General features: G+C 42.6%; 1 protein-coding gene across 2 annotated transcripts in view; it reads right to left on the bottom strand.

Moving 5' to 3' along the window:
- The window catches only part of LOC144605506 (AT-rich interactive domain-containing protein 2-like), a 150,779-nt gene that overhangs the window by 48,576 nt on the left and 76,150 nt on the right, over nt 1-26,053 (bottom strand). Inside the window, exons 4-7 of one of the 2 annotated variants that reach the window (XM_078420863.1) lie at nt 15,945-16,078; nt 14,367-14,585; nt 10,809-10,876; nt 1,348-1,417 (exon numbers count right to left, since the gene is read on the bottom strand). In XM_078420863.1, the coding sequence (XP_078276989.1) occupies nt 1,348-1,417; nt 10,809-10,876; nt 14,367-14,585; nt 15,945-16,078 (491 nt within the window). Of the gene's footprint in view, nt 1-1,347; nt 1,418-10,808; nt 10,877-14,366; nt 14,586-15,944; nt 16,079-26,053 lie in introns of those variants that run through there. The other variant, XM_078420865.1, reaches the window with a different exon arrangement.

Here is a 26,053-nt window from a genome sequence, read left to right as displayed (position 1 = left end):
ACTATATTCTGCACTCTACTTTCTCTTTGCACTGCCTGTGGTAGTCGTGTATGGCATGATCTGCCTGGACAGCACCATCAATATCACTCTCTACTGTCAACAACTCCATCAAAATTGATGTTATCTCTTCATGCTGATGTCTCTTAGCATTAGGTTTAGCACAAATATAATGGGAAATCACTTTGTCCTCCCCAGAACAAAAAAAAAAGAATTTTAGAAAGCAAATTTACTTGTTTTGAATTCACTTGCACTCGGCAATAAAACAAGCATCAGGTTGAACAAAAAGACTACAATTGTGACTTAAGTGCAGTTACTTTACCAGTGATCCAAAATTTACTCTGTAATAACTGGCAACAACTGTTTCGTTGTATTTTGGAGCAACAAAATACATAAATGTAGAATCTGTATTTAATAAGATATTAATGAGACTGATTAGTATCAGGCTACAAAAAAACTCTAACAAATTCTATGAAATTCAGTCAATTTTTCAACATTTATAACATACTTTAAATACCATTGGATTCAAAAACCTTAAAACATTGTTTCTGTTGCTGAGTATTGTAATAATAACCATAATTTTTTCCTGCCTCTGGATAAAATTCATATTGCATATTTATGATCATGGCATGAAAATATGCTCTAACAGCTATGTGATAATACTTCTTGGAAGCTCCTTAAATAAAACTGAAGTCAGTTTTAAATACCTTTAATTCTGCTGCAACTGTCATTACATTGCGGCATTGCCCGTCTAGTATGCTGCATGGAGGGGGAGGAGGGGGGGAGTTTTAAACATGTAATATCACTTGCTGTCAGCAGGTGAAGCTACTGCTACATGAACCAATAGATCATAAAATCACAACAGCACCATCTGCTGAGAGCAATGCACCTTTTCAAACCAAAATTCAACTTCAAATTCTCTTTCTTCACCCAACGAGTCCAGAACATATATCTAAATAACACGTATCAAAGATAGCACCAGTCCTCCCTAGCCACCGTTCCCAGAAAAACAAAGGATTCCTGCAAAAGCCTCTTCTTCAAATCAACTCAAATTTCACTGTACCTTAATTGGTACATGTGACAATAAACTGACCTTGAAACCTTGAAACATAAATCTAAACTATGTTTTTTCACAAGAGAGCTGGTTAGAAATCTCATATTGGAAAGGATGTATCCTACACAGGAGGATTTGTTTCGGAGTAGAATTTCACCTTATAAAAGAAAGACAACTCAGCAAATGCATACGAACACCTAAGTCTCGTCGACCTTTGGGACTACTATCCTGCATTCTTCTTTAACAGTTTAATATTTACACTAGCTATCGCTATTGCTGTTAATCAACTTTCTTACCTTTAGGTTTGAGACTTTTTTCTCCGATAAGCTCCCGGACTTCATGGTCTTCAACTGTATCTTTCCAAAACTGTTAACAATTTTGAAAGTTTAGTAGTTGCAGGATACCATGATAATACATAGAAATCATTCTAACCATTTTATTTAAGGAAACTTAATCTGCCCGAAGCATCCGCCTCCTTCAAAGCCATTCTTCCTTCACTTGAATTATTGGAGTCAATGAATCTGCAACAATTCTAGCCTGGTGCAGGTTCAGCACCCGAATCCCCTGTTGGTAAATTGTAAAAAGTTGGCGTATCCATTGGTTCATGAAGAGTTCGACATTGGAGCTGTGGCGGATTACAATGATCAGGGTGAATCAGGAAGTTCAGCGCTTCCACGATTACACAAGTGCCCCTTGAAGCTACCTAGGCTGTCAGTCTGGCCCTCCAAACAACATCAACAAAAAATAGATCATTGAAGTTGTGTAATCGTGGAAGCATTGAACTTCCTGACGAACCCTGATCATTCTCCTAAAGTCTGAAGATAGACACAAAATGCTGGAGTAACTCAGCAGGACAGGCAGCATCTCTGGAGAAAAGGAATGGGTGACGTTTCGGGTCGAGACCCTTCTTCAGATGTCACCCATTCCTTCTCTACAGAGATGCTGCCTGTCGCTGAGTTACTCCAGCATTTTGTGTCTATCTTCTGTTTCTATAGTTCCTTCCATTATGCTAAAGTCGATCAGGCACTGCAAAGTGGATTTTTTTTTAAATTAAGGGGCGAGACTTTTTTGATTGCAATGCATTCCTAAATGTTTGGGATCACATTCTACAAATGCTCTTTTCCATAATAAATACTGCAATTACATTTGCAGTCACATATAAACTATAGCTAATAAACTATATGAAAGATGGTAGATATGGCTTCAAAAAGACACTAGTGTGGAGTTAAACATATAACTATGCACTACATGAAAAAAACACTAATATGCAATTATATCATAAGTCACCTACATGCACTGAATTGGATAAACATGAAATTATGACCATAGAAGCTGCAATCTGGAGCAGAAAAACTGCTAGAGGAAATCGGCAGGCAAGACTGATTTTATGAAAGATAGACACAAAATGCTGGGGTAACTCAGTGACAGGAGAGGAATGGGTGACGTTTCGGGTTGAGACCCTTCTTCAGACTGACGGCAGGGGGAGGGAGATAGATAAGGAAGTGTGAAGGTGTGAAAACGGCAAAGGGAATTGAGATCAAGGAAAATGTAGAATAGGTCATTGTTAGCTGGGAGAAGGTAACAACAAAGCAAACAGAGATAAAGTGTAGTCGGAGACAGTATGATTAAAAGAGGGGAACCCCCATTCCCTAAAGAATGAGGCCATCTCCGATGTCCTGGTATGGAACACCTAATTATAGACGAGGCCCTCACTAGGGTCTACTCGATATACCGCAGCTCCACTCGCTGCCCCTCCCCCTAGTCGTAACAGGGAGTCCCCCTAGTCCTCACCTTCCATCCCATTAGTCGTCGCATACAGCACATGATCCTCTGACATTTTCGCTACCACCAACGGGATCCCACCACCAGTCATATCTTCCCATCTCCACCCTTTCCACAGAGACCGTTCCCTCCGCAACTCCCTGGTCAACTTGTCCCTTCCCATCCAAACCACCTCACCACGTACTTTCCCCTGCAACCACAGGAGATGCAACACGTGTCCTTGTACCTCCCCCTTGTCTCCATCCAAGGACCCCGACAGTCTTTTCAGGTAAGACAGAGGTTCACTTGCACCTCCTCCAACCTCATCTACTGTATCCGCTGTTCCAGGTGAGGAATCCTGTATATCAGCGAGACCAAGCGCAGGCACGGCGATCGTTTCGCTGAACACCTCCGCTCAGTCCACCTCAACGTACCTGATCTCCCAGTTGCTGGACACTAACTGCTCCTCTCATTCCCACACTGACCTTTCTGTCCTGGGCCTCCTCCAATGTCAGAGTGAGGCCCAGCGCAAATTGGAGGAACAGCACCTCACATTTCGCTTGGGCAGCTTACACCCCAGCGATATGAACATTGACTTCTCTAACTTCAAGTAACCCTTGCTTTTCCTCTCTCTCCATCACTCCCCCTTCCCAGATCTCCGACCAGTCTTACTGTCTCCATCTACATTTTATCTCTGCTTTGTTGTTACCTTCTCCCAGCTAACAAATAATTCTCCATTTTCCTTGATCATCATTCCCTTTACCGTTTTCACACCTTCACTCTTCCTTATCTAACTATCTCCCTCCCCCGAGTCAGTCTGAAGAAGGGTCTCGACCCGAAACGTCATCCACTTCTCTCCACAATTGCTGCCTGTCCCGCTGAGTTACTCCAGCATTTTATGTCTATCTTTGGTTTAAACCAGCATCTGCAGTTCCTTCGTACACTGATTCTATGAAGGTGAGGTCAGGCCCAGGATCCAAAAACTCATTGATTTCAAGGATTACAGTGCAAAGAATCGGGAGACAAAAGTGAAGTTATTTTACAAAAATATATATTTTTTAAATATTTTAAATTGTTTTGTAAGTGTTTTTATTATATACTAGCGAAGAGGGCCCGTTGGGCCCATTCCCACACCCCCCATTCTCTCCTCCCCCAACCCCAATCTTACTCTCCCCACACACCCCTTTCCCCACGACCTCCCCTTTTCCCAGTCCCCCAATTTCCCCCACCACCAAGCCCCCTCCGGACGACCCCTGTTGTCCCCCTCCCCAGTCCCCATTCTCAGACCCCGCCACCATTCTCTCTCCCCCAGACACACTCTTACTCTCCCCCCTTTCCCCAGCACACCCCTTTCCCCTACTCTCTCTTGCCCCCAGCACCAACAGGTCCGGCGGGGGGGGGGGGGGGGGAGCGCATTAGTGAAAGGTCCGTGGGGAGCGCATCAGTGAAAGGTCCGGGGGGGTGGGAGCGCATCAGTGAAAGGTCCGGGGGGGGGGGGATAGCGGGGAGAGGGTCTCCCGGGTGTGGGAGAGAGGAGAGAAGCAAGGGGAGAGGAGAGGTGAGCCCATACGCACAGAAGCGCCACGCTGAAAGCCTTAAATAAATCAGTAGGAGGGGGGTTGCACGAGCTTTTTGACGTCACACGCTGAAGGCAATTGAAAAAACGGCTGGGTTTTTTTGTTTTTTACTAAAACCTCTGTAACTTAAAAAATACGCGACAGAATTACAATTATATATTTTTTCAAAATGTTGATTGAAAAAAAAAAACTACTTTAAGCTTAACTTGATTTTTTAAATGTGTAGGAAGGAACTGCAGATGCTGGTTTAAATCGAACATAGACACAAAAAGCTGGAGTAACTCAGCGGGTCAGGCAGCATCTCTGGAGAGAAGGAATGGGTGACGTTTCAGGTCAAGACCCTTCTTTATTTTTATAAATGTTGTTGAATGTTAGCAATATTTAAAAATAGTTGACATCAAACAACTTTCATAGCTGGCACAGCTGTGTCCCCAGCTTTGCCTGGTGTCAAAGATCAGGGACACTCAGGGTCAGGCCTCCTGACAATGCCATCAAGACCATGCCACTGAACTCTGGGTGCAGAGCGCAAGCGAGGTAAATATTCCACATTCAACCCAGGTAAATATGGGCTTGGACAGACTGCAGGCACCAAGTTCAAGCACAGGACCAAAGCCAGCACAATCCAGGCTAATGACAATGACAGGTCCCTGGACAGATCTCAGTTTTAAACAACCTCAATTTACCTCAATAATCCAACAAAGTGGGCAATTTTGTGATAGTGTGCCTGCAGCTACCCATGACAGTTTGAAACTATAGGGTGTTCATAGCAGAAAACAACCAAACTGGCTAAGAAACCATTTGCCTGTCTTCCACTTATCCACCCAACAAGGAGGCCTCCACTCTGCTTTTATCTCTTCCCAATGCTCTGCAACATAATGGAATCTCCAGGCTACTGCGCTGTAGGACCCACATTATCGATGATCTACTCAGTACCAACGAGCTGCGATTCCTGGATGGTCAGGGTCACACTAGTGGTTTGTTGCCACCTGATTCAATCCATCTCAGACTCATCCCAGAGTTCCTAAGCTGGCAGAATGTAATCTTTTCATTCAGTGTGGCTATTTTCTATGAGACCCGAGTTCAATCCTGACTACGGGTGTGTCCTTATGGAGTTTGTACATTCTCCCTGTGACCATGCGGGTTTTCTCCGGGTGCTCTGTTTCCTCACACACTATGAAGACGTACAGGTTTGTAGGTTAATTGGCTTGTAAAATTGTAAATTGTCGCTAATGTTTAGGATGGTACTAATGTGCAGGGTGATCGCTGGTCGGCATGGACTTGGTGGGCTAAAGGGCCCGTTTCCGTGCTATATCTCTAAAGACTAAAACACCTGCACAGCAACAGGTGAACCTGCGGGCTCAGACTCACCACGTCACTCCGTAATAGGACAGAGACAACACTTACAAAAAAAATCCTGTGCTGCACAGCACCTTTCTGATCAAATAGGAACTAGAAACTGGCCTCCCTCAGAAGATCACACCTGAAACCATTCAGGAAGAAAGAGTGACCTAGTGTGACCAGTGAGGCAAGCTCAGGTGGCTTGCCAGATACGGAGTGATTTGCCACATGATATTCTAGTAACTCAGTGGTGCTTTAAACCTTTGAGACTGTTGGCATCACTGTTGGTTGAAACCTAACCTACATCTATAGTTTCATGGAAAACAAGTGTCTTCAACTGGTTCGACCAGGATCCAATTACAGAACATGTTCTCGATGGTCGAGATAGAGATTGCTGGCAAGCATGCTCTACCCCTCACCACCAATAGACATGGGTAATATAGTTTAAAGTCTGTTTAAGTATTGGGAACTATTGTTTTAATAGAGTATTAAGTTTCTGGGGAAATAGCCCTTTTTGGATAGCCACCCATGTTTAAAATAGTCTGTTGATGAACCCAACAGAGTTTGCTTTGAACATGATCGGCATTGTACAATCAATAATGTAGGGCAGCAGGTGGGCACAGCAGCAGAGTTGCTACCTGACAGTGCCAGAGACCTGGATTCGATCAGGACTACAGGAGTTTGCATGTTCTCTCCGTGACCGTGTGGGTTTTCCCCAGGTGCTCCGGTTTCCTTCCACACACCAAAGATGTGCAGGTTTGTAGCTTAATTGGGTTTGGTAAAATGGTAATTTGTCCTTAGTGTGTAGGATAGGGCTAGTGTACGGGGATCACTTGTCAGCACTGATTCAGAAGGCCGAAGGGCCTGTTTCCCTGCTGTATCTAAACTAAACTGTTATGAACAGATATAAAACCCTAATATCTCCTAACCAATGCTAACCCAAATGCTCGTTTTAGATTAGACACAAAAAGCTGGAGTAACTCAGCGGGACAGGCAGCATCTCTGGAGAGAAGGAATGGGTGACATTTCGGGTTAAGACCCTTCTTCAGACTGGTTAGAGATAAGGGAAACAAGAGATATAGACGATGATGTGGACAGATAAAGAACAATGAATGAAAGATATGCAAAAAAGTAACGATGATAAAGGAAATAGGCCATTGTAAGCTGTTTGTAGGGTGAAAATGAGAAGCTAGTGCGACTAGGATAGGGGAGGGATAGAGAGAGAGGGAATGCCGGGACTACCTGAAGTGAGAGAAATCAATATTCATACCACTGGGCTGTAAACTGCCCAAGCAAAATATGAGATGCTGTTCCTCCAATTTGCATTTAGCCTCACTCTGACAATGGAGGCGACCAAGGACAGAAAGGTCTGTGTGGGAATGGGAAGGAGAATTAAAGTGTCCAGCAACCGGCAGATCAGGTTGATTCAAACGGGCTGAGCGAAGGTGTTCCGCAGAAACGATTGCCCAGTCTGCGTTTGGTCTTGCTGATGTATAAGCGTCCACATCTTGAACAACAGATACAGTAGATGAGGTTGGAGGAGGTGCACGTGAACCTCTGCCTAACCTGAACGGACTGTCGGGGTCCCTGGACAGAGTCGAGGGAAGAGGTGTACCGACAGGTGTTGCATCTTCTGCGGTTGCAGGGGAGGGTACCTGGGGAGGGGGTGGGAAGGGGTGAGTTAACCAGGGAGTTGCGGAGGGAACGGTCTCTGCTTTAGATTGTCTGACAGCAGCTTAGCTATACCGCAAAAGCAAGGATGGCAAATATGGACCTTTTCTTGCCATGCCATGATGTGCCACAAGAGTATCTTGTGATTTTCTAAATATACGGCACCAACAAGAGTGTCAGAAATAACATAACCGTGCTGGGCAAACAGTTTTTCTCCCGTTACCCTGAAAGGATCTCCCATTGTCACTGGAGATTCTTGCACAGAAACAGCTTCTGTTTACCCTCACTTAATAACACTCATGTTAATAGATTTACTGTCATACATAATGCATGTGCACCTTGGCACTATTCAATTGTTGCCATCAACAAAGTATTTTTCTTTGAGATCAAGAAAATGTGTCTGCGTTATTTGATAACCAGGTTACGGGATCCTCAATTCTTCAGCACTATTTAAGACATAATTGATGGCACCTTTATGCTGAGCTGCATTTTTATTAACAAATGTTGCTTAATACTGTATGTCAATTGTTAACTTTTAGGCTGCTAACAGGTTAAGGTGAATTCCAGTCGCTCTGAGCCTTTGGCTTAATTTGGTTTAATTATTAGCTTACACATACAGAAAACATTCCAATTATAAATCTAATTCAACAAAGGTAATGACCATATTTTCCTTCAAAATGCTGTCAACTTGCAATTCTCATTTTCAAGTTAAGGTGAGGAAAGGAAAATATTGAAGTCAGTATGTATGCCACTAGATATATCATACAATTTTGTCTAGTTTTTCCTTTTCTCAACTTCCAATATTTTGTGTGTAGCAGGAAGATGAAATAAAAAGCTATCCATTGCCTAAAAAGTTAAAAAATAACTCGATCCTGTCAAACTGAGCGAGGATAATGCTACAGATGGTGTACTTTTCAATTTGGGCATCCTGTGTTAGGTTTAAATGCAGCACATTAAAATGCATTCACATTTCCTCTACTCAGCCTGAAACATGAGAGACCATGCCCACAGCATCAGTGTGGAAGTTATTCTCCCACCATGCCTTATTGCCTAGACCTGCAGCTTCCATTCTAATGGCATTCAAAATAATACCGTAAATTAACGTTGAATATAGTGTGATTTAGTATTAGTCCCTCGAGTCAACTCAGCAAGCAGATCAACTATTTTTTACAGAACACATATAGCTAACAGAAGAGATTTGTATCTCCTCATTCCAGACTGGATTTAAATTTTGTGCCGGTCAAAGGTAGAAAGGCTGATCACCTGTGTAGACTGTTCCTAATTCTGACATTAAGCTTATGTTTTTTTATGTTAATACAAAATTGTTTTTATTTCTCACCACCAGAAATTCTAGTGTCAAATGGTATTACAAGAAACATGCTGCTAGCCTGAGTAGCCATCTCCTTAATAAAAATAACACTTTTTTAAGCTTCCATTAAAACTTCAGGGAAGAAAGCATAGAACCATTGCTTGTACGGAAACTTATTGCTGATAAAGTTTAATAAGTGCAACAAACAAAACCCTTGCTAGGTAACCTGACTTTTCCATCGTTCAGTTTTGTTACATATATTTGTGTGCATTCGGAACCTTATGCAAAATTGAGAGTAGAGTTAATCACTAATGCAGTCCAATTTAACTAATAAAAAGATCCGCTGGACTCCAAGTGAAACACAGACTAAGAACTGACATGCAGTAAACTGACCACTCCTGTGTACCATGAACACTGAAGTTATTTACACTGTATATAATATTAGATTTTGGGAACACGATGATCTTTTCAATATAAACCTGCTGAAAATATATAAAAGGGGTACTGTCGACTTTCCACTGAACATGGTTGTTACTCCATTACAACATCATTTAACATTGTGTCACACTATTTTTATTAAAAAAGCGGCAGACTAATAATCCAAATTACTTGCAAGTCTACCCATGTGAACAAAGACGTACAGGTATGTAGGTTAATTGGCTGGGTAAATGTAAAAATTGTCCCTAGTGGGTGTAGGATAGTGTTAATGTACGGGGATCGCTGGGCGGCACGGACTTGGAGGGCCGAAAAGGCCTGTTTCCGGCTGTATATATATGATATGATATGATATGATAACATGAAAGATCGAAGCATCCTGAGTTGGCTTCACTGCTGTTATTTCCTCCGATTTCCAATGCTGAACCCACAAAAGTCAAGAGGCAATTTCTCCAGCCTTCAGCAAAAACCTACACCAATTTGATGTGTGTAAGTTCAGAACCTCTTCACAAGTCAAGTCGACGTGGAGTGGAATTGATCTGAGAGGCACAGGTTAACTTTCAGATAATTTCCCTTAAGTGAATTGAAGCAATTATGAAACTGGTAACTTCAATGCACTTAAAATATGCTAACTGTTAAAAGTCTGTGTGTGTGTGTTTACTTTAGAGCTACGGCGCGTGGAATCAGGTCCTTCGGCCAACCAAATCCTCACCGACCAGCGAACGCCCGTACACTAGCACTATCCCACATGCTAGTGCCACTTAACTTTCCAATCTGCACGTCTTTGGAATGTGGGAGAAAACTGGAGCACCCGGAGAAAAACCACGCGGTCACAGGGAGAGGGTATAAACTCAATAAAGACAGCATTCATAATCAGGATCAAACCCAGGTCTCTGGTGCTGTAAGGCAGCAACTCTACCGATGCACCACTGTGCTGCCAAAAAACTCAATTCAAGACATTCAAAATCTTTGACCATTTTGATGGCAGGAATGGCTTGGGGCAAATACTCAAATATTGATCAATATATTTCTGGAAGCTGGAGCGACCATTTTTGGCAGATAGGTTCAAGGTTACAGTGGGTCTTGCCAATTAGAAGCTGAATTTGGGAAGCAGGTTGCCACAGCTTTTAACTGTGGAAATGGGAGAAATGAGCATGGGCTAAATAGGCTGGACAAATTTATTAGACAAATGCCTGCAGGAAAAAGTTCATCTTGAAATGGGGTTTTACATTCTGGAAACCTAAACAGGGGCTAAGCAATTAAAATCAATGTATATGGCAAGCTAGGTAGTGCATTACATTCTCTTTAGGCTGATAGTTCAACACAATCCTGCTTAGCTTATTTTGTTTTAGGGTAAAAATGAGATTGCTCAAATGAAAGCGTGAAAGCGGATTCCAAAAGAGAAGTTCACAAGAGCTCATATGAACAAGTCTGTAAACTGGTCAGGCAAATATTTCAGTTTGTCAACCTTATTCACCACCTTGATTCTAAAGTATGCATATGCTATAAAAAAATTTAAAGCTATACATTTTAAGTCAAAAATACTTTCAAAATAATTACACTTTGAACCACGGTGCAGAATAAACACATTTAAGTAAACATTCTAGATATCTGCACTCCAATTAACTACAAAATAGGCGTGCGACAATCTGCCAGAAACAGTCACCTTTATGAAGTCTCTTCCAGATTTTATTTTCCATTCTGATTCATATACATTTAAATAGGTTCCTGGACCTAAAACAAAGAGAATATACATGAAGCAAACTGGGAACAAGGTACTTGAAACAAATTGCAAACTATACATATGCAACTGCAAATATATCATTAACAAATATTATATTGAGCAGAGAGTTAGAGAGCACAAGAATGCAAGCATATTAATTTACCTAGAAAAATATCAAAGTGCATTGGCAGGATTATGTTATCTGCCTCATTGGCATCCCATTCACCTTAAGCATTCAGCATTTCCATGAATAATGCACCATATATGCATGTCCAACTGCAGCAATTGATCATCTATGGCCCTCATGATTTTATATACCTCTAAGGTCACCCATCAACCACCAGGGCACAATCCCAGCCCATCCAGTCTCATAACCCAAACTATCCAGTCCCAGTAACATCTTTGTGAATCTTTTACACGCCCTATCCAGCTTATGACATCCTTCATGTAGCTGGGCGACCAAAACTGCACATAACACTTCAAGTAGGTTCACGAGGTTAATCCCTGGGGATGGAGTGACTGTCATATGAGGAAAGATTCACTGGAGTTTAGAAGGATGAAAGGGGATCTTATAGAGACGCATAAAATCATAAAAAGACTAGACAAGCTAGATGCAGGAAAAATGTTCCCAATGTTGGGGGGGTCCAGAACCAGGGGACACAGTCTAAGAATAAAAGGGAAGCCATTTATAACTGAGGTGAGAAGAAACTATTTCACCCAGAGAGTTGTGAATTTGTGGAATTCTCTGCCACAGAAGGCAGTGAAGGCAAATTCACTGGATGAATTTTAAAGAGTTAGATAGAGCTCTAGGGGCTAGTAGAATTAAAGGATATGGGGAGAAGGCAGGCACAGGTACTCATTGTAAATGATCAGCCATGATCACAATGAATGGCGGTGTTGGCTCGAAGGGCCAAGTGGCCTATTCCTGCACCTATTTTTTATGTGCTATCTCACAAACTTGTACAGATGTTACACAAGTATCCACACCTGTACTCAATGCTCTGACCGATGACAGCAATTGAGCCAATTGCCTTCTTCGACACCCTAAGTGTTGCCACTTTCATGAAACTATGTACAATACACTTAGATTTTTATGTTCTTCCATACTCTCCAGGGTCCTACCATTTACAGTCAAAGCCCTTCCCTGATTTCACTTAACAAAATGCAACACCTCGCATGTCCGTGTTAAATTCCATGCTGGCATTTTATATTAAGATGTGCCTTTCCGACAGGGTGTTTGTGCCAGGAACCTATTGTGAATTCCTGTACACGGTATCTTGCTAAAACATTTAATATTTTCTGGCTTTTTTTCCCATCGATTATGATAGCAATGGCAATTTTGACGATTAGCATGCCTGTAATCATCTGCTGCTGCTTCAAGTTATTGTTGGTATATCCAATGCCTCTACTCCTTGATATGCTGTTCTTCACTCATTGAACCAGGGTTGAGGCGTATGACAGAGTGTGATTCATGCTATGCCAAAAAATGAGAGATTGTGGAAGAACATTGATGTGCTGCTGAAGGCCCATGGGACGTAGTAGATGCTCAGTTTTGGGCTGCTGAATTTCCCTTAAATATTTCCCATTTCGAATGGCCATTGTGCCCCTTAACATGGAGAGTGTACAATCAACTTCATTCAAATCAACTGCAAGGTGGTTACCCCTATATATACCATCATGTACAGATGCAGCTGAAACATGATCTAGAATGTATGAGATTTTTCTTGTTTTCTCTCTCATCACCTGGTTGGTGCATAATCAAACCGTTACACTGTTCAAGGCAATGGCTACGATGTGATTTGCCAGTGACAGGGGCAGGTGTCTACAGGCGAAATTTCAAGCACAGCAATGTGCAACAATGGAGGCAGTAACAGTTCACAATAGGTGCCTGGCTTTAGCAGCTCGGAACATTGAGATTGGAAGGTGATGAGCGCATTAATGAATCAACTATCTTCAAGGCAGCACCGTGGGAAACCAGTGTACCAAATACGTAGGTGCAACAATGATTACAAAACACTATTTGAATTATTCAGTTCTCTCTTTTGTTTAAAAAAACATTTAACCTGAAGCTCTGTGACCATGCATCACTGACCAATTCTTTCAATTCATTTCACATTAGAAATGAAAAAGTAAAACTTTTATAATGTCAAAGGTGTTCTTTTCCCATGTTATTTATAGTTCTATTGTACGTTTTCTATTAGGACATTTACCCCAACATGGCTCAGAATGCACCAATGTGAACATTTCTTCCTACCTCTCTCTAACGACTGCAATGAACAAGTTATTCACTTGAATGTCTTTTATACTCAGTCATTCATCTGCCTAGATGCAAGTCTGCAGTTCATTTCCTGAACAAAATTAGTGTAATTTGAGGCCGACATTTATAAAATAAATGGTTACGGTTGATGTTAATAGTTCTAATTACTGTGATCAACTCACTAATTATCAGTTAGCAGTAAAATTAAATATAATTAAATACAGTTAAAATGTGTATTCAATTTCTTTTCACTTACTGTATTAAAGCTTAAAACTAACTGCTAACCATTCAGTACAGCAATTTTTTAACAATACTATATGGGCGTGGACCCGTTGGGCCCAAACCTCTCCTGTGGGTCTGGCAACCCTCCCCCAACTGACGACCCATGGCTGGTTGGGGACTCTCCCTCGGGGCCGTGGGCAGGCGAGGGGGGAGAAGAAAGGGGAGAGGAGGCCAGTCACCCCAGCCCCAGGCGGCCAGTGCAACTTGTATACCCGTTGGGTGCAAACCTCTCCTGCAGCGGCAGCTCGACGGCGACGGCCGTTGCTTTGCTGTGGTGCTCCCCCCACGTGGGACCCAGAACAGCGACCAATCGGGCGTCAAGCCAATCAATCAACCGCACGTGGGGGGAGGGGGAGCGGAGGGAGCCAATCAGGACGCGCTGGACCCCACGTAGGGGGGGAGGTGGTAGAGCCAATCAAATTTATTAAAGTTTAAAAAGTGATTTATTAAAGTTTAAAAAGTGAATAACTTTGAAAATATAACAACCATTTGAACCGCAGGCCAATGGTGAGTAAGATGGGCCTAAAATTGTTACGCTATCATGTACTGTTTTGGCTGTATTTCTGGTACGCACGAACTGACGAATATACAATATAGATAGAAGATGCTTCCTTCATTTTCTATTAGTTCTACCACTCCACACAGTGTGTGAATTACAAGGTTACTATTTTTATTTCTTCTGGTGAGGTTACTTAATTATTTTCTATCTAACACCTTGTAGTTTTGACATTTTAGAGAGGAATGAAACTTTTAATTTACTGCTCATTTGCTCCTTATCAATAATTTCCCACTGTTACAAAATTCCCATTGCTGCTCATTATCCAAATTGTCCAGCTCTTTACTACTGCTCTGATAAAAGCATGTAATCCCTCCTCCTATGCCATTACTTCAGGAACATTACTACTTCCATTTAAATGCTGTAATTTATGTTTGCAATTATGGATTAAAAAAATATTACTTACTATCATCAAAAATCCCAGCATGTGCAAGAAGAAGTGTAACAACCTTTGGATCTTTTTCCATTTGCAGAATTTGTTGGTTTCCATGTGACATTAACGTACAAACGTTAATTGCAAAGTCCACTTCATTGGGAAGTCCCGAAAGTAAAGAGAGCACCACTTTATTATAGTCACTGATTGTAGTAAATTCTGTAAATAGGCCATAACCACGACGTACACTTTCTGGAAAATGAAAGAAAAGTTTTAAGTTTCTTTCCCCCCCCCCCATGATTACAATAGTTTTCAATTGCCAAAGCTGTGCATAAAATGTTAGCGGTAGAGCTGAATAGTTCATCTGGTGGCAGGACCAGAAAATAATATGAATACAATATTTGGTTAAGAGCTAGAGAACAGTGTAACAGTGAAAGGTTGTTTTTCTGCACAAATAGAAGAATGGTGTGACATGTCCTAGTTGTGTCCAAATGTACACTCCTGCATTTTCCGATAGATGAAAACTCAGAGCAATATACATAGATTCAGTTTGTAAATGACATGACAAGCCAAAAATGTAGAGGAAAGTTACAGCCTTCCAAAGAATATAGGCAAAATGATAAAGTGAAATTAATGCAGCGTTGATGCAATGGATTTTGGTAGAAAGATTGAAGATAGGCAACATAAATTAAGCAGCTTTTACAAGAGCTCACAGGAACAGAAAGATATTTCCACACCCACCGTGCCTCTATAGAAGTATACATACAAAAATCCTTGAAAATGCTATGACACGTTGGAAGGCTAAAAATGTACATAGGAATCCAAGACTTTTAGCAACAGAAATGAATAAACTAGGAATGAAAGATCAATCCTTTATAAATGCTCATGACTATGAAAGAGAACTGGTGGATTCTGGGTGCCATACTTTAAGATGAAAGTAAAGAGCAAAGAGAGGGTGCAGAGGAGATTGATGCCAACACCAGGGATGCAGAATGTTAGTTACATGGAAAGTCCAGAGAGGTCAACCTTCGCTGCACTAAGAATTTAATTTAATGTATGGTCAAAACCTTGAAAGGTCTGTAAAAATTAGAAAATGTTTCCACTGGCAGAAGGCCCATAACAAGAGGACATAATTTAGGTAGTAGCTAAAAGAACTAAGGGCAATGTTAGAAGGGATTTTGAAATGCATTGCCTCAAAATATGATGCAGATTCAACACTAACTCTAATGAGTTTAATCTGAAGTGCCTGGGAAATTGAACGAATTGCAAATAGCTGTCAGACACAATTGACTGAATGGGTTTTTTGTGCCCTGTCATTCTATAATTCTACCACAGTCAAAGACTACTTTAAAACTGCTCTGTAGTAAAGTCATGGTCCAACAACTTCACACATGCGAAGTAACTGAAATAGATAGATTAGGGTTGTTGTACAATTGGCTTGAAAGCGCCAACATCCATGAGTACTTCACTCTCAAAAGTGGAGGGTTAAGAGAATTCATCTTTAAAAAAGCAGCAACTGAGAACGTTCGTTCACTGTTTAGAGTTCTAAATCAATCTCCAGTATAAGTCAGTCAGTTAATTACTTCTGCATTTTATCTCATTAGCACTTACCTGGGATAATGTGCTGATGACGATTATAAAACAAATGAACCCCAGAGACTGTAGCATGTGGTCGAGAATTAGTTGGTGTAAGTACTTCGTCATCCTCACCGAAATGATGCAACTTTTCATAGCTCTCCAGGTACCTGCATAAAGCACATTGGTACTAAGCTGATGAATATTTTCTTGAGATTATACTGTAGTCGACGAGTCTAAACAGAACACAGGTATTTATTATAACTGAAGTGCTTCACATACGCCTTTGAAAACTGGTATATTTAATTACTAAAATATTAATACTGAACAGAGGGCCAACAGAAAATAGAATATAAAAAAACATTTAAGTCTGGTATTGATATACAAACCAAAACTATCTGATTTAAACTGCACATGCTCAAAGATCTGAAACTATTTAGAATATAAAGTGAAAGATAATTTCTAGTAACTATGGCAAAGATTAATATAGAAAAATAAGCTGTTTTCACACACACACCATTGTTATACAACAGGATTAGTAAAGCACGGATTGCTTTGTCATAAGTTAATATTCAACCAATTTAAAAGTAATTGGTAAAATGTGTGCAGAGAAAGAATATTCAAGGAAAAATGGCAAGACTAAAAGAAATAATGGCCAACATGGATACTATCAATTCGATACCAAAGCAATGATTTTCCCAGATGAACTCAGTAACTGACAGCATCCAAGTAAATATCATTTAACTGAGATTATATTGGATAGTAGAAGATTTAAAGCAACAGTGCAGTCTCTGCAGAATACCATCTTTAAACCGTGCCTTGGCAATCACTTACATATAAATCACTCTGCAAATAAAGAACATCACATCACGTAGGCCTTCACAAAGTACAGTGTTTTTACTGTAAAAGTGAACTTGAGTAAAAAAGATCAATGCTGCTATAGATGCTTCCACAGTTTCATATATAATAATAATAATAATAATCCATTTATTTTATATAGCGCCTTACCACATGCTCAAAGCGCTTTACAAAAACAATTAACATAGAAACAAACAGACAAACTATCCTGACGGAAAAGCGGCTAATACACAACGCCAGCGTCCTCTCACGTCAGGGTCCGGCAGTAGACATTAAAAAGCACAAGACACACAGATATAATTTTTTACACAAAACAGCCATCACAGTGATTGCTCTAGGCACACCCTCACTGTGATGGAAGGCAAAGTCTTATCTCCTCCTCATTCTTCTCCCGTGGTGCCACGAGGTGATCGAGGCTCCCAACTTTTTGAAGCCCCCACCGGGCGATGGTAAGTCCCAGGGCCGAGCCGAGCAGGCCGATGAAAGTCCTGAGCCCCCACCGGGCGATGGAAAGTCCCAGGGCCGAGCCGAGCAGGCCGATGAAAGTCCTGAGCCCCCACCGGGCGATGGTAAGTCCCAGGGCCGAGCCAAGCAGGCCGATGAAGGTCCTGAGCCCCCACCGGGCGATGGAAAGTCCCAGGGCCGAGCCAAGCAGGCCGATGAAAGTCTTGAGCCCCCACCGGGCGATGGAAAGTGCTGCGGCCGAGCCACGCAGGGCGATGAAGGGCCTGCGGGCGGGTTGATCGTACCTCGCGCTTCGGGGCGGTCGAAGCTGCTACGGCTGGAGCTCCCAAAAGCCGGTCGCCAGCCAGGGACCTGCGAACTCCCGATGTTGCGGTCTGCAGGGCCCACGGCCGAAGCCTCCGAGATGGTAAGTCCAGGCCCTGCGACCGGAGTCTTTGAGGTCGATCCCAGCTGGAGGCCGCCGACTCCACGATGTTAGGCCGTAGCGCGAACGGAGATACGACACGGTAAAGGTCGCATCTCCGTTGAGGAGGAGATTTGAAAAAAGGTTTCCCCCAACCCCCCCACCACCCCCCTACATACACAGAATTAAAAATAAAACAAAACGTACATTTAACAACGACAATGACAAAAAAACAACAAAAAAAACAGAGAGACTGCCGGTGAGCCGCAGCTGCAGAACACAGCCATGCCCCCACATATATAGTTGCAAAGCCAAGAGCAATTAATTTATTACAAAACATTTCAACTGAAATTACTTTAATTAAGAATATTCAATGGCAAAGTAATTTTTGGAATGTGTTGATGGTCATTTGCAGAAATTATGAAAGTTATTTATTGGAAACAGTGGCGCAGCTGATAGAGCTACTGCCTCACAACACCAGAGACCAGGGTTCCATCTTGATCTCAGGTACTGTCTGCATGGAGTTTTTCCACGTTCTCCCTGTGACCACATGGGTTTCCTCCGACATTCCAAAGACATGCAAGTTTGTAGGTTAATTGGTCTCCATAGAATTGCCCCTAGTGTGTAGGGAGTAATAACTCTCAACTGTCTAGATTTTGCTGCATGTAGACATGAATTGTGTCATGAAAAGTTTCAAAGGGAAACAAACACTCTACTATCAGTGAGCACTTCTACACTTACGAAAAGTTAAAGATATTTATGCAGACTGCTAGGGTCCATGTACCTTTCCTTGCTTGTTGTGTTGAGGAATCTAGCAGCAAATCCAGAAAGATTTTTTGTTATGTAAAAACACCTCCACTTTCCTTCATATTAAATTTGACTCTAGCCAGTGGAGAGCTCATCCTATACCATCAAGATTCTTAGACTAACATTTCTCCATACTACATTTGGTTAAATGAGATTTTGCTGTTGGGCCCCTGCAGTAACTTTCACCTCACCTCTGCGAATGTAATTCTACATCCATGTTTGGTCCAAGGCAGTAGTATTGTCAGAGGAACAGGTGGCTTGATTCAACTGTGGGCCAATGAGTAGGCAACTGGTGAGTAGACATCATTTGGTAGCACATTTCACCTAATCTTCCAACATTTTGGTGATTGTGTCTTTAATTAGACATACAGCACAGGAAAAGGCCCTTCGGCCCAATTCATCCATGCCGACCAAGGCAAAGCAAATCCCATTTGCCTGCAACTGGCCCATATCCCTCTAAACCTTTACTATCCATGTATCAGTCCATGTGTCTTTTAAATGCTGTTTTAAATGTTTTTAAAACCTACATTAACCACCTCACCTTGCAGCTCGCTCCATGTCCCACCATCTTTTGAGTGGAAAACATGCCACTTAAGTTCCTATTAAATCATTCCTCTCACACCTTAAACCCATGACCTATAGTTTTGGATTCCTCTGCCCTGGGTAAAAAACTGTGCATTCACCCAATCTATTCCCCTCATGATTTTATGTACCTCTACAAGGTTTCTCCGCAGCCTCCTGTGCTTCAAGCAATAAAGCCCTAGTCTGCCAAACCTCTCGCTACAACTCAGACCCTCAAGTCCTTGCAACGTCCTCTTAAATCTTCTCTGCACTCTTTCCTGCATAAACATTTCTCGGTTTTATTCTTATTCAGTTTTTTTATATTTCATTTTTTTTAAAGTGTTCGGCAAAATTGAATTTCTGTTATTGAAAACCTCTACTTAATAAGTCAACCTTTGGTCTAAACAAACACAACTAAATCAAAATGATAACATAGGTATGGATCAATAAAACATGTCTATGAACAATTTGCAACCCAGAGGGTGAAGTCTATTAGCAAACAGAAAACCATTAAAAATTATTTAGAAGAATCCAGGATCCCTGCCACTTCACATAGTGGCGGCGCCTAACGGCTGCGCCTCGCTAACAGTCTGTTTGTCTTTTTTCCTTCTTTTTTTGTTGTGTGTCGGTGTTGGGATGGGTTTTTTTTTTTTTTTTTGGTTGTGTATGTGTGGGGGGTGGTGGTGTGGGTGGGGGGGTGGTGGTGTGGGTGGGGGGGTGGGGGAAACCTTTCTCTTTTAGGTCCCATCCTCACGGCGCGGGGTGCGGCTCGGCCGCGGGGCCTAACATCGCCCGGCGCGGCTCGGCCGCGGGACTTTTCATCGCTGGTGCGGCTCGGCCGCGGGACCTAACATCGCCTGGTGCGGCTCGGCCGCCGGACCTAACATCGCCCGGTGCGGCTCGGCCGCGGGACCTAACATCGCCCGGTGCGGCTCGGCCGCTGGACTTAACATCGCCCGGCGCGGCTCGGCCGCGGGACCTAACATCGCCCGGCGCGGCTCGGCCGCGGGACCTAACATCGCCCGGTGCGGCTCGGCCTCGGGACCTAACATCGCCCGGTGCGGCTCGGCCGCTGGACTTAACAGTGCCCGGTGCGGCTTGGCCGCGGGGCCTTCCATCGCCCGGTGCGGCTCGGCCGCGGGACCTAACATCGCCCGGCGCGGCGCGGCCGCGGGACTTAGCTGCGCACGGCTCGGCCGCGGGGCCTTCCATCGCCCGGCTCGGCCGCGAGATGTTTCAGCGCCCGGTGCGGCTCGGCCGCGGGGACTTCCATCCCCTTGCGGGGACTGTGCGGGTCGGTCGGGGACGAGCTGTCTGTCCGTGGGCGTGGGGAAGAGAGTGGAAGTTTTGTTGCCTCCATCACAGTGAAGGGGTGTTTGGAGTCACTGTGATGGACGTTTGTGTTGCGGTCATGTGTCTTGTGTTCTTTTTTTTTGTGTGACTGCTATGTAATTTCGTTCGGTGCCTTGGTACCGAATGACTAATAAAGCTCTGTTGACTGTTGACAAGTTCACAAGTTGAATTAGGCCATTCAGCTCATCGAGTCTACTCCACCATTCAATCATGGCTGATCACTGCCTCCTAATCCCATTTTCCTGCCCTCTCCCCATAACCCTTGACACCCATTCTAATCAAGAATTTGTCTATCTCTGGCTTAAAAATATCCACTAACTTGACCTCCACAGCTCTCTGTGGCAAGGAGTTCTACAGATTAACTACCCTCTGACTAAAGAAGTTCCTCCTCACCTCCTTTCTAAAAGAGCTCCCTTTAATTCTGAGGCTATGACCTCTGGTCCTAAACTCTCCCACCAGTGGAAACATCCTTTCCACATCCACTCTATGCCTTTCATTATCTTTAAGTTTCAATGAGGTCCCCCCTCAACCTTATAAACTCCCTCGAGTTGAGGCCCAGTGCTGTCAAACACTCATCATATGTGAACCCACTCATTCCTGGAATCATTCTAGTAAACCTCCTCTGGACCCTATCCAGAGCCAGCACATCCTTCCTCAGATATAGGGCCCAAATTTGCTCACATTACTCCAAATGTGGACTGACCAGCGCCTTATAGAGCCGCAGCATTACGTCTGTTTTTGTATTCCAGTCCTCTTGATATAAATTTGAAATTTGAATTGAATTTGCCTTGCATAGAAACATAGAACATAGAAAATAGGTGCAGGAGACCATTCAGCCCTTTGAGCCAGCACCGCCATTCATTGTGATCATGGCTGATCATCCACAATCAGTAACCTGTGCCCAACTTCTCCCCATATCCCTTGATTCCACTAGCCCCCAGAGTTCTATCTAACTCTCTCTTAAATTCATCCAGTGATTTGGCCTCCACTGCCCTCTGTGGCAGAGAATTCCACAAATTCACAACTCTCTGGGTGAAAAAGTTCCTTCTCACCTCAGTTTTAAATGGCCTCCCCTTCATTCTAAGACTGTGGCCCCTGGTTCTGGACTTGTTGGATGCAGAGATAAAAGCTGGCTTTAATTCTGCTCCATTTGTAATGGTGGATTTCATACAATCTGACATTTTTTGGAGTTGAAGGGGACCTATTTTGTAATCTGCCATGGAATGTAGTCCAAACAACCATGATATGTTCTTAGTTTTCTTTTAATAATGCAGCAAGCTGTTTTGATGGATAGTGGAATGTGCACATTTTTTGCAGATGATACAGTGCAACTCTGATAATTGAACATACTTGGACTCTGGCGATGCAGGTTTGGCAGATTTTGCAAACTAGTGCATATTATTTCTTTGAAAACTCCAACGTTTTAAAATGTTATACAGTATCAAAATAACATTTCAGTGGCCCCAAAAGCATAAGGAAGTGCAGAAACCTGCTCTCCCTCCCTGAGAGCTGAAAAGGAGCTTAGGAAACATCATGATGAACCGAATTGCTAATTTTCAGGATTGCTGAATAGTCAGATAACTGATTATCAAACTTTTGCTGAACACCTCTTGAAAGAAAAACTCTCACTCCAAACAACAAAGGTGAAATTTGGGGGGGGGGTTCCACCTAATCATTCAGTTTGGTTTTGTAGAGCATTTCCATCTATACCTTTCAGCTTTTAGATTTTTCACCTATGACATTGACCAAAGTCAAACAGCCAAACGGAAATAGGTCAGTGCATTTTCAAATCAATGTGCAGTATATTGAAAATCTGGTCAACATTTTCTGTCAGCGCTGTTACACTGTTGATGTAAAGAAAACACAAACCCCCAATTTCCAAGTATGCCTTTATGGCCATTTTCCATTCTAAAGGAAAAAATACAAGCCCGATCAGAGAAAATGGATGAAACTGTAACTAACTTAAGTGTAAATAAGGAACTGCAGATGCTGGTTTACAAAAAAGGACACAAAATGCTGAAGTATCTCAGCAGGTTGGACAGCATTCCTGGAGAACATGAATTTGAACATTTCGAGCCAAAACCCTTTTTAAGACTGGTTGGAGTGGGGAGTGGGATGAAGGGCTGGAAAGAAAGCTGTAAGGGAGAGGGGCAAGACAAAGCGTGACATGTGATAGGTGAACACAGTTGGGGATTTTTTGATAGGTAGAAAGGTGGACAAAGGCCAGACATTTTTTTTAAAACAGGTGTGAGTAAAAGGATTGACGAGTTGCAAATTGTGAAGCCAGAGCAAGGAAAGGTATGTAGGTGAATGAGGCAGGGACAAATAGGTGGAAGTCCAGCTGGGGCACGGGGAGAGAGAAGGGGGGGGGGGGGGGGGGGGCTGTGAGAGGTTATTGTATAACCGTGTAGCTAACTATAATTCACTGAAATTAATTTGTCCTGTTTTTTAATAACATGACAGTCATGGACAATTTTCCACTTAGGTATAATTGCCAGTAGTGTGGCTGTACATGTCTAGGTTGATACTCGGTTGATGTGCCTCGTTGATACCAGATAGTTTACCAGATTTTATTCTTATTACTGGCTTTCAAAGCAATTCTAATACAAATGCATGGGTTGCTTGATCATATTTGAGAAAAGCTAAAGTAATCATGTTGCAATATGCTTGGGGTCATGTATACAGCAGACTAGCAAGATCAAATTTCTTTCCCTGAAGAACATATGTGAATCAAACTGATTTTTTACAACAATCCAGTGGAGACTTTGAGCATTCATCAACTTTGCCCCCTATCATTGCTTCATGCAATTACAAAATAGTAATGTAATTGTTGACTAATCATGCCAGGCAATCTCTCAATTAAGCTACAACAGACTCTGAAATGGCCTAAGGAAAACCCAAGTGATGGTGAACTTACAGAACCGCTTTCTCTCTAACCTACTACACTAAATTCTATGTCTCAAATCCCATATTTCAAAAATGTTATTTCCAAAAGTAATCTAATTTCCATTTGAATAAATCAATTTTGGCTGCTGCCATCATTCCCAAGAGAGCCTTTTCACAAGATTGACCACTTGGTAACTGCAATTTTGTTTCTCCAATTTTGAATTGACACCATTTCAAGCACAAATGGGCTCTTCAGTTCTCCAGCTGGTCAATGTGGTTGAAGTTATTTTTGGAGCCTTTTTAATGTTGGATAGAGGATGCTCATACTAACACGCTCTAACATGATTACCACTTGAAGGTTGGTGTTTTCTGTATGTTGCAACAGTGTATGAAATACACTATATAAGTAATTTGAAACTCTAAATTTATACACAACATGCTAGGGCGAGAGAGTGGTTCCAAATGCTCCCCCACTGTTGAGCAATCCTCGATAGAGCAATCAAACTCAATCTTCCCTTTAGGGTACACTGCCAAATTTTTGCGATCACTATTCATAAACCACTCCTTCCATCCCGCCAATAATTCTAGTTGCTTATTGTGCATTCCTTCTATATCTCTGTCAATATTGCTAGAATAAAGAAACATCCCCAACAACTCCCTCATTTGCAGGTCACATTTAGGCAGTCGGGAGGGAGCAAGTGGCACAGCTTTACAGCACCAGAGAACTGGGTTTGATCCTGACCGTGGATGTTGTCTGTATGGAGTTTGTACATTCTCCCTGTGACTGTGTGGGTGTTCTCTGGGTGCTCCAGTTTCCTCCCACACTCTAAATAGTCAATAGTCGTTTATTTGTTACATACACATAAATGTGTAGTAAAATGAAACATTACCCGCAGTTGAACAATAAGACCAATAAGATTAATCAATAAAAATGCAATAACACATACAATCACAACTAACACCAAACAAAAAGAAACATCCATCACAGTGAGTCTCCTCCAGTCCCTTCTCACTGTGATGGAAGGCCAGAATGTCTTTTTCTCTTCCCTGCCGTCTTGTCCCGCAGTCAGGCTGTTGGAGTTGCCACGTCGGGGCAGTCGGGGCTCCCGATATTGAAGCCCCCGCTGGGCGGTGAAAGGTCCGTGGCGGGCCGACCCAAGCCCCGCGATTTGGGGCGGGTGAACACGTTGCCTCTGCCGCTGCCGGAGCTCCCGATGTCGGCCCCCAACCAGAGGCCTGTGGGCTTCCGACGTCCACGCGGCCCGCGCCGGAGCCTCCGGAGACGAGTCTCAGCCGTTCCCGCAGCATTCGCAGGCAGCCAGCGCCGCAGGTGGTGAGTCCGGGCCGTGGGCTCTGCGAACCAGAGCCCCAGGTGGTCCCAGGTGAATGGCCGGTGGTAGGCCGCAGCAGGAACGGAGACACGACACAGAACAAAGGTCACGTCTCCGTTCTGGAGAGAGAATTTTACAGTTCCCGTTCCCTCCCACCCCCCCCAAAACATAACATACAACACTACTTCATATTAAAACTACAATTCAGACAAAAACAACAAAAAACACAAAAGACAGACGGACTGCAGGCAAGCCGCAGCTGCGACGTTTATAGGTTAATTGGCTTCGGTAAAAAATGTAAATTGTCCCCAGTGTGTAAAATAATGCTAGTGTAGGAGTATTGCGGGTCAACATGGACTCGGTGGGCTGAAGGGCCTGTTTCCGTGCAGTATTTAAACTAAATTAAATGTGAATCCCTCTCCAATGGTGCTGCAAAACTGGCCGACCATCCTGATTTTTCCATTATTACTCAACCCCACAGTCGCTCCTCATTCGAAAATAGGCAGACACAAAGTAGCAATGTTAGAATATTACATACAATTTTGCTGGCTTTGACATTCTCAATACTGAAGCACTTCCACTCGACCTGGTTTAAGAGTTGTTATGCAAATAAGGTTAATGCACAAAGAACAATAGCCACGACAATTCTGAGAACAATGAAATCAACCTAGATTCCCATAATTTCATACAATGAACTCCCAATATCTGTTGAGAACAAATTTGAATGTGCAATTGACCTTTAATAACAGATCCTTAAACAACTTCTGAACTTCCACAAATGTTACTCCAAATTTATACATTTTTTTGCAGAGTGATCGATTCATTTCCAGCACAGGACTACCTCAATAGCACAGTTGAAGTTGCAACCTGCTCCGGGAAAAACCTACAGTATGGAAGTCTTGGTTTAAACCTCAGAAAACCTGTTCCACCTTCAACCATTTGAAATATTGTCAGGGAGGACATGGCTATTTTCTACAAAAGCCTCAGAAAGATCTGAAACTTTAGCAATCTAATTGTGGCTCACTTCATGTTTCAGATTACAAAGTCTAAATCATTACAGTAAATTATAATAAATACAGTAAAATATAGTAAATTACAATAAATCCTGGCACAGATCACCGATATCCACCTTTTGCAGAGCAGGCCTTCTACTCACATTCCTTTTTCTTGAGGTCAAATGGCATTCTAATCTCCTGATTCTGGAATCTCCTAGTTTAATTACTTTTGCTTTGAGGTATCTAAAAAAAATCTTTTAAAAATCTGTATAAATTATGAGTAAATTCTATCAGTTACATCCTGCCAAATCCTTCCTGTGACCTAACCAATAATTTTCATACATCCTCTTTGTTTCCATATTTTTTTACCTCTCCTTATCCCTTTTACCCTGCACCACTCTCTCGTATTGTACTTTGTACTTTATGTATACTTCTCTCCTCACCTTCAATTGTTCCTTTGGTGCTTTTCATCTATGGGGTCTTAAG

The sequence above is a fragment of the Rhinoraja longicauda genome, chromosome 24 (genome assembly GCF_053455715.1).
Source record: "Rhinoraja longicauda isolate Sanriku21f chromosome 24, sRhiLon1.1, whole genome shotgun sequence".
In the NCBI taxonomy this organism is placed as follows: Eukaryota; Metazoa; Chordata; class Chondrichthyes; order Rajiformes; family Arhynchobatidae; genus Rhinoraja; species Rhinoraja longicauda.
The sequence above is the reverse complement of the archived record's forward strand: the minus strand, read 5'-3'. Positions and strand labels throughout refer to the sequence as shown.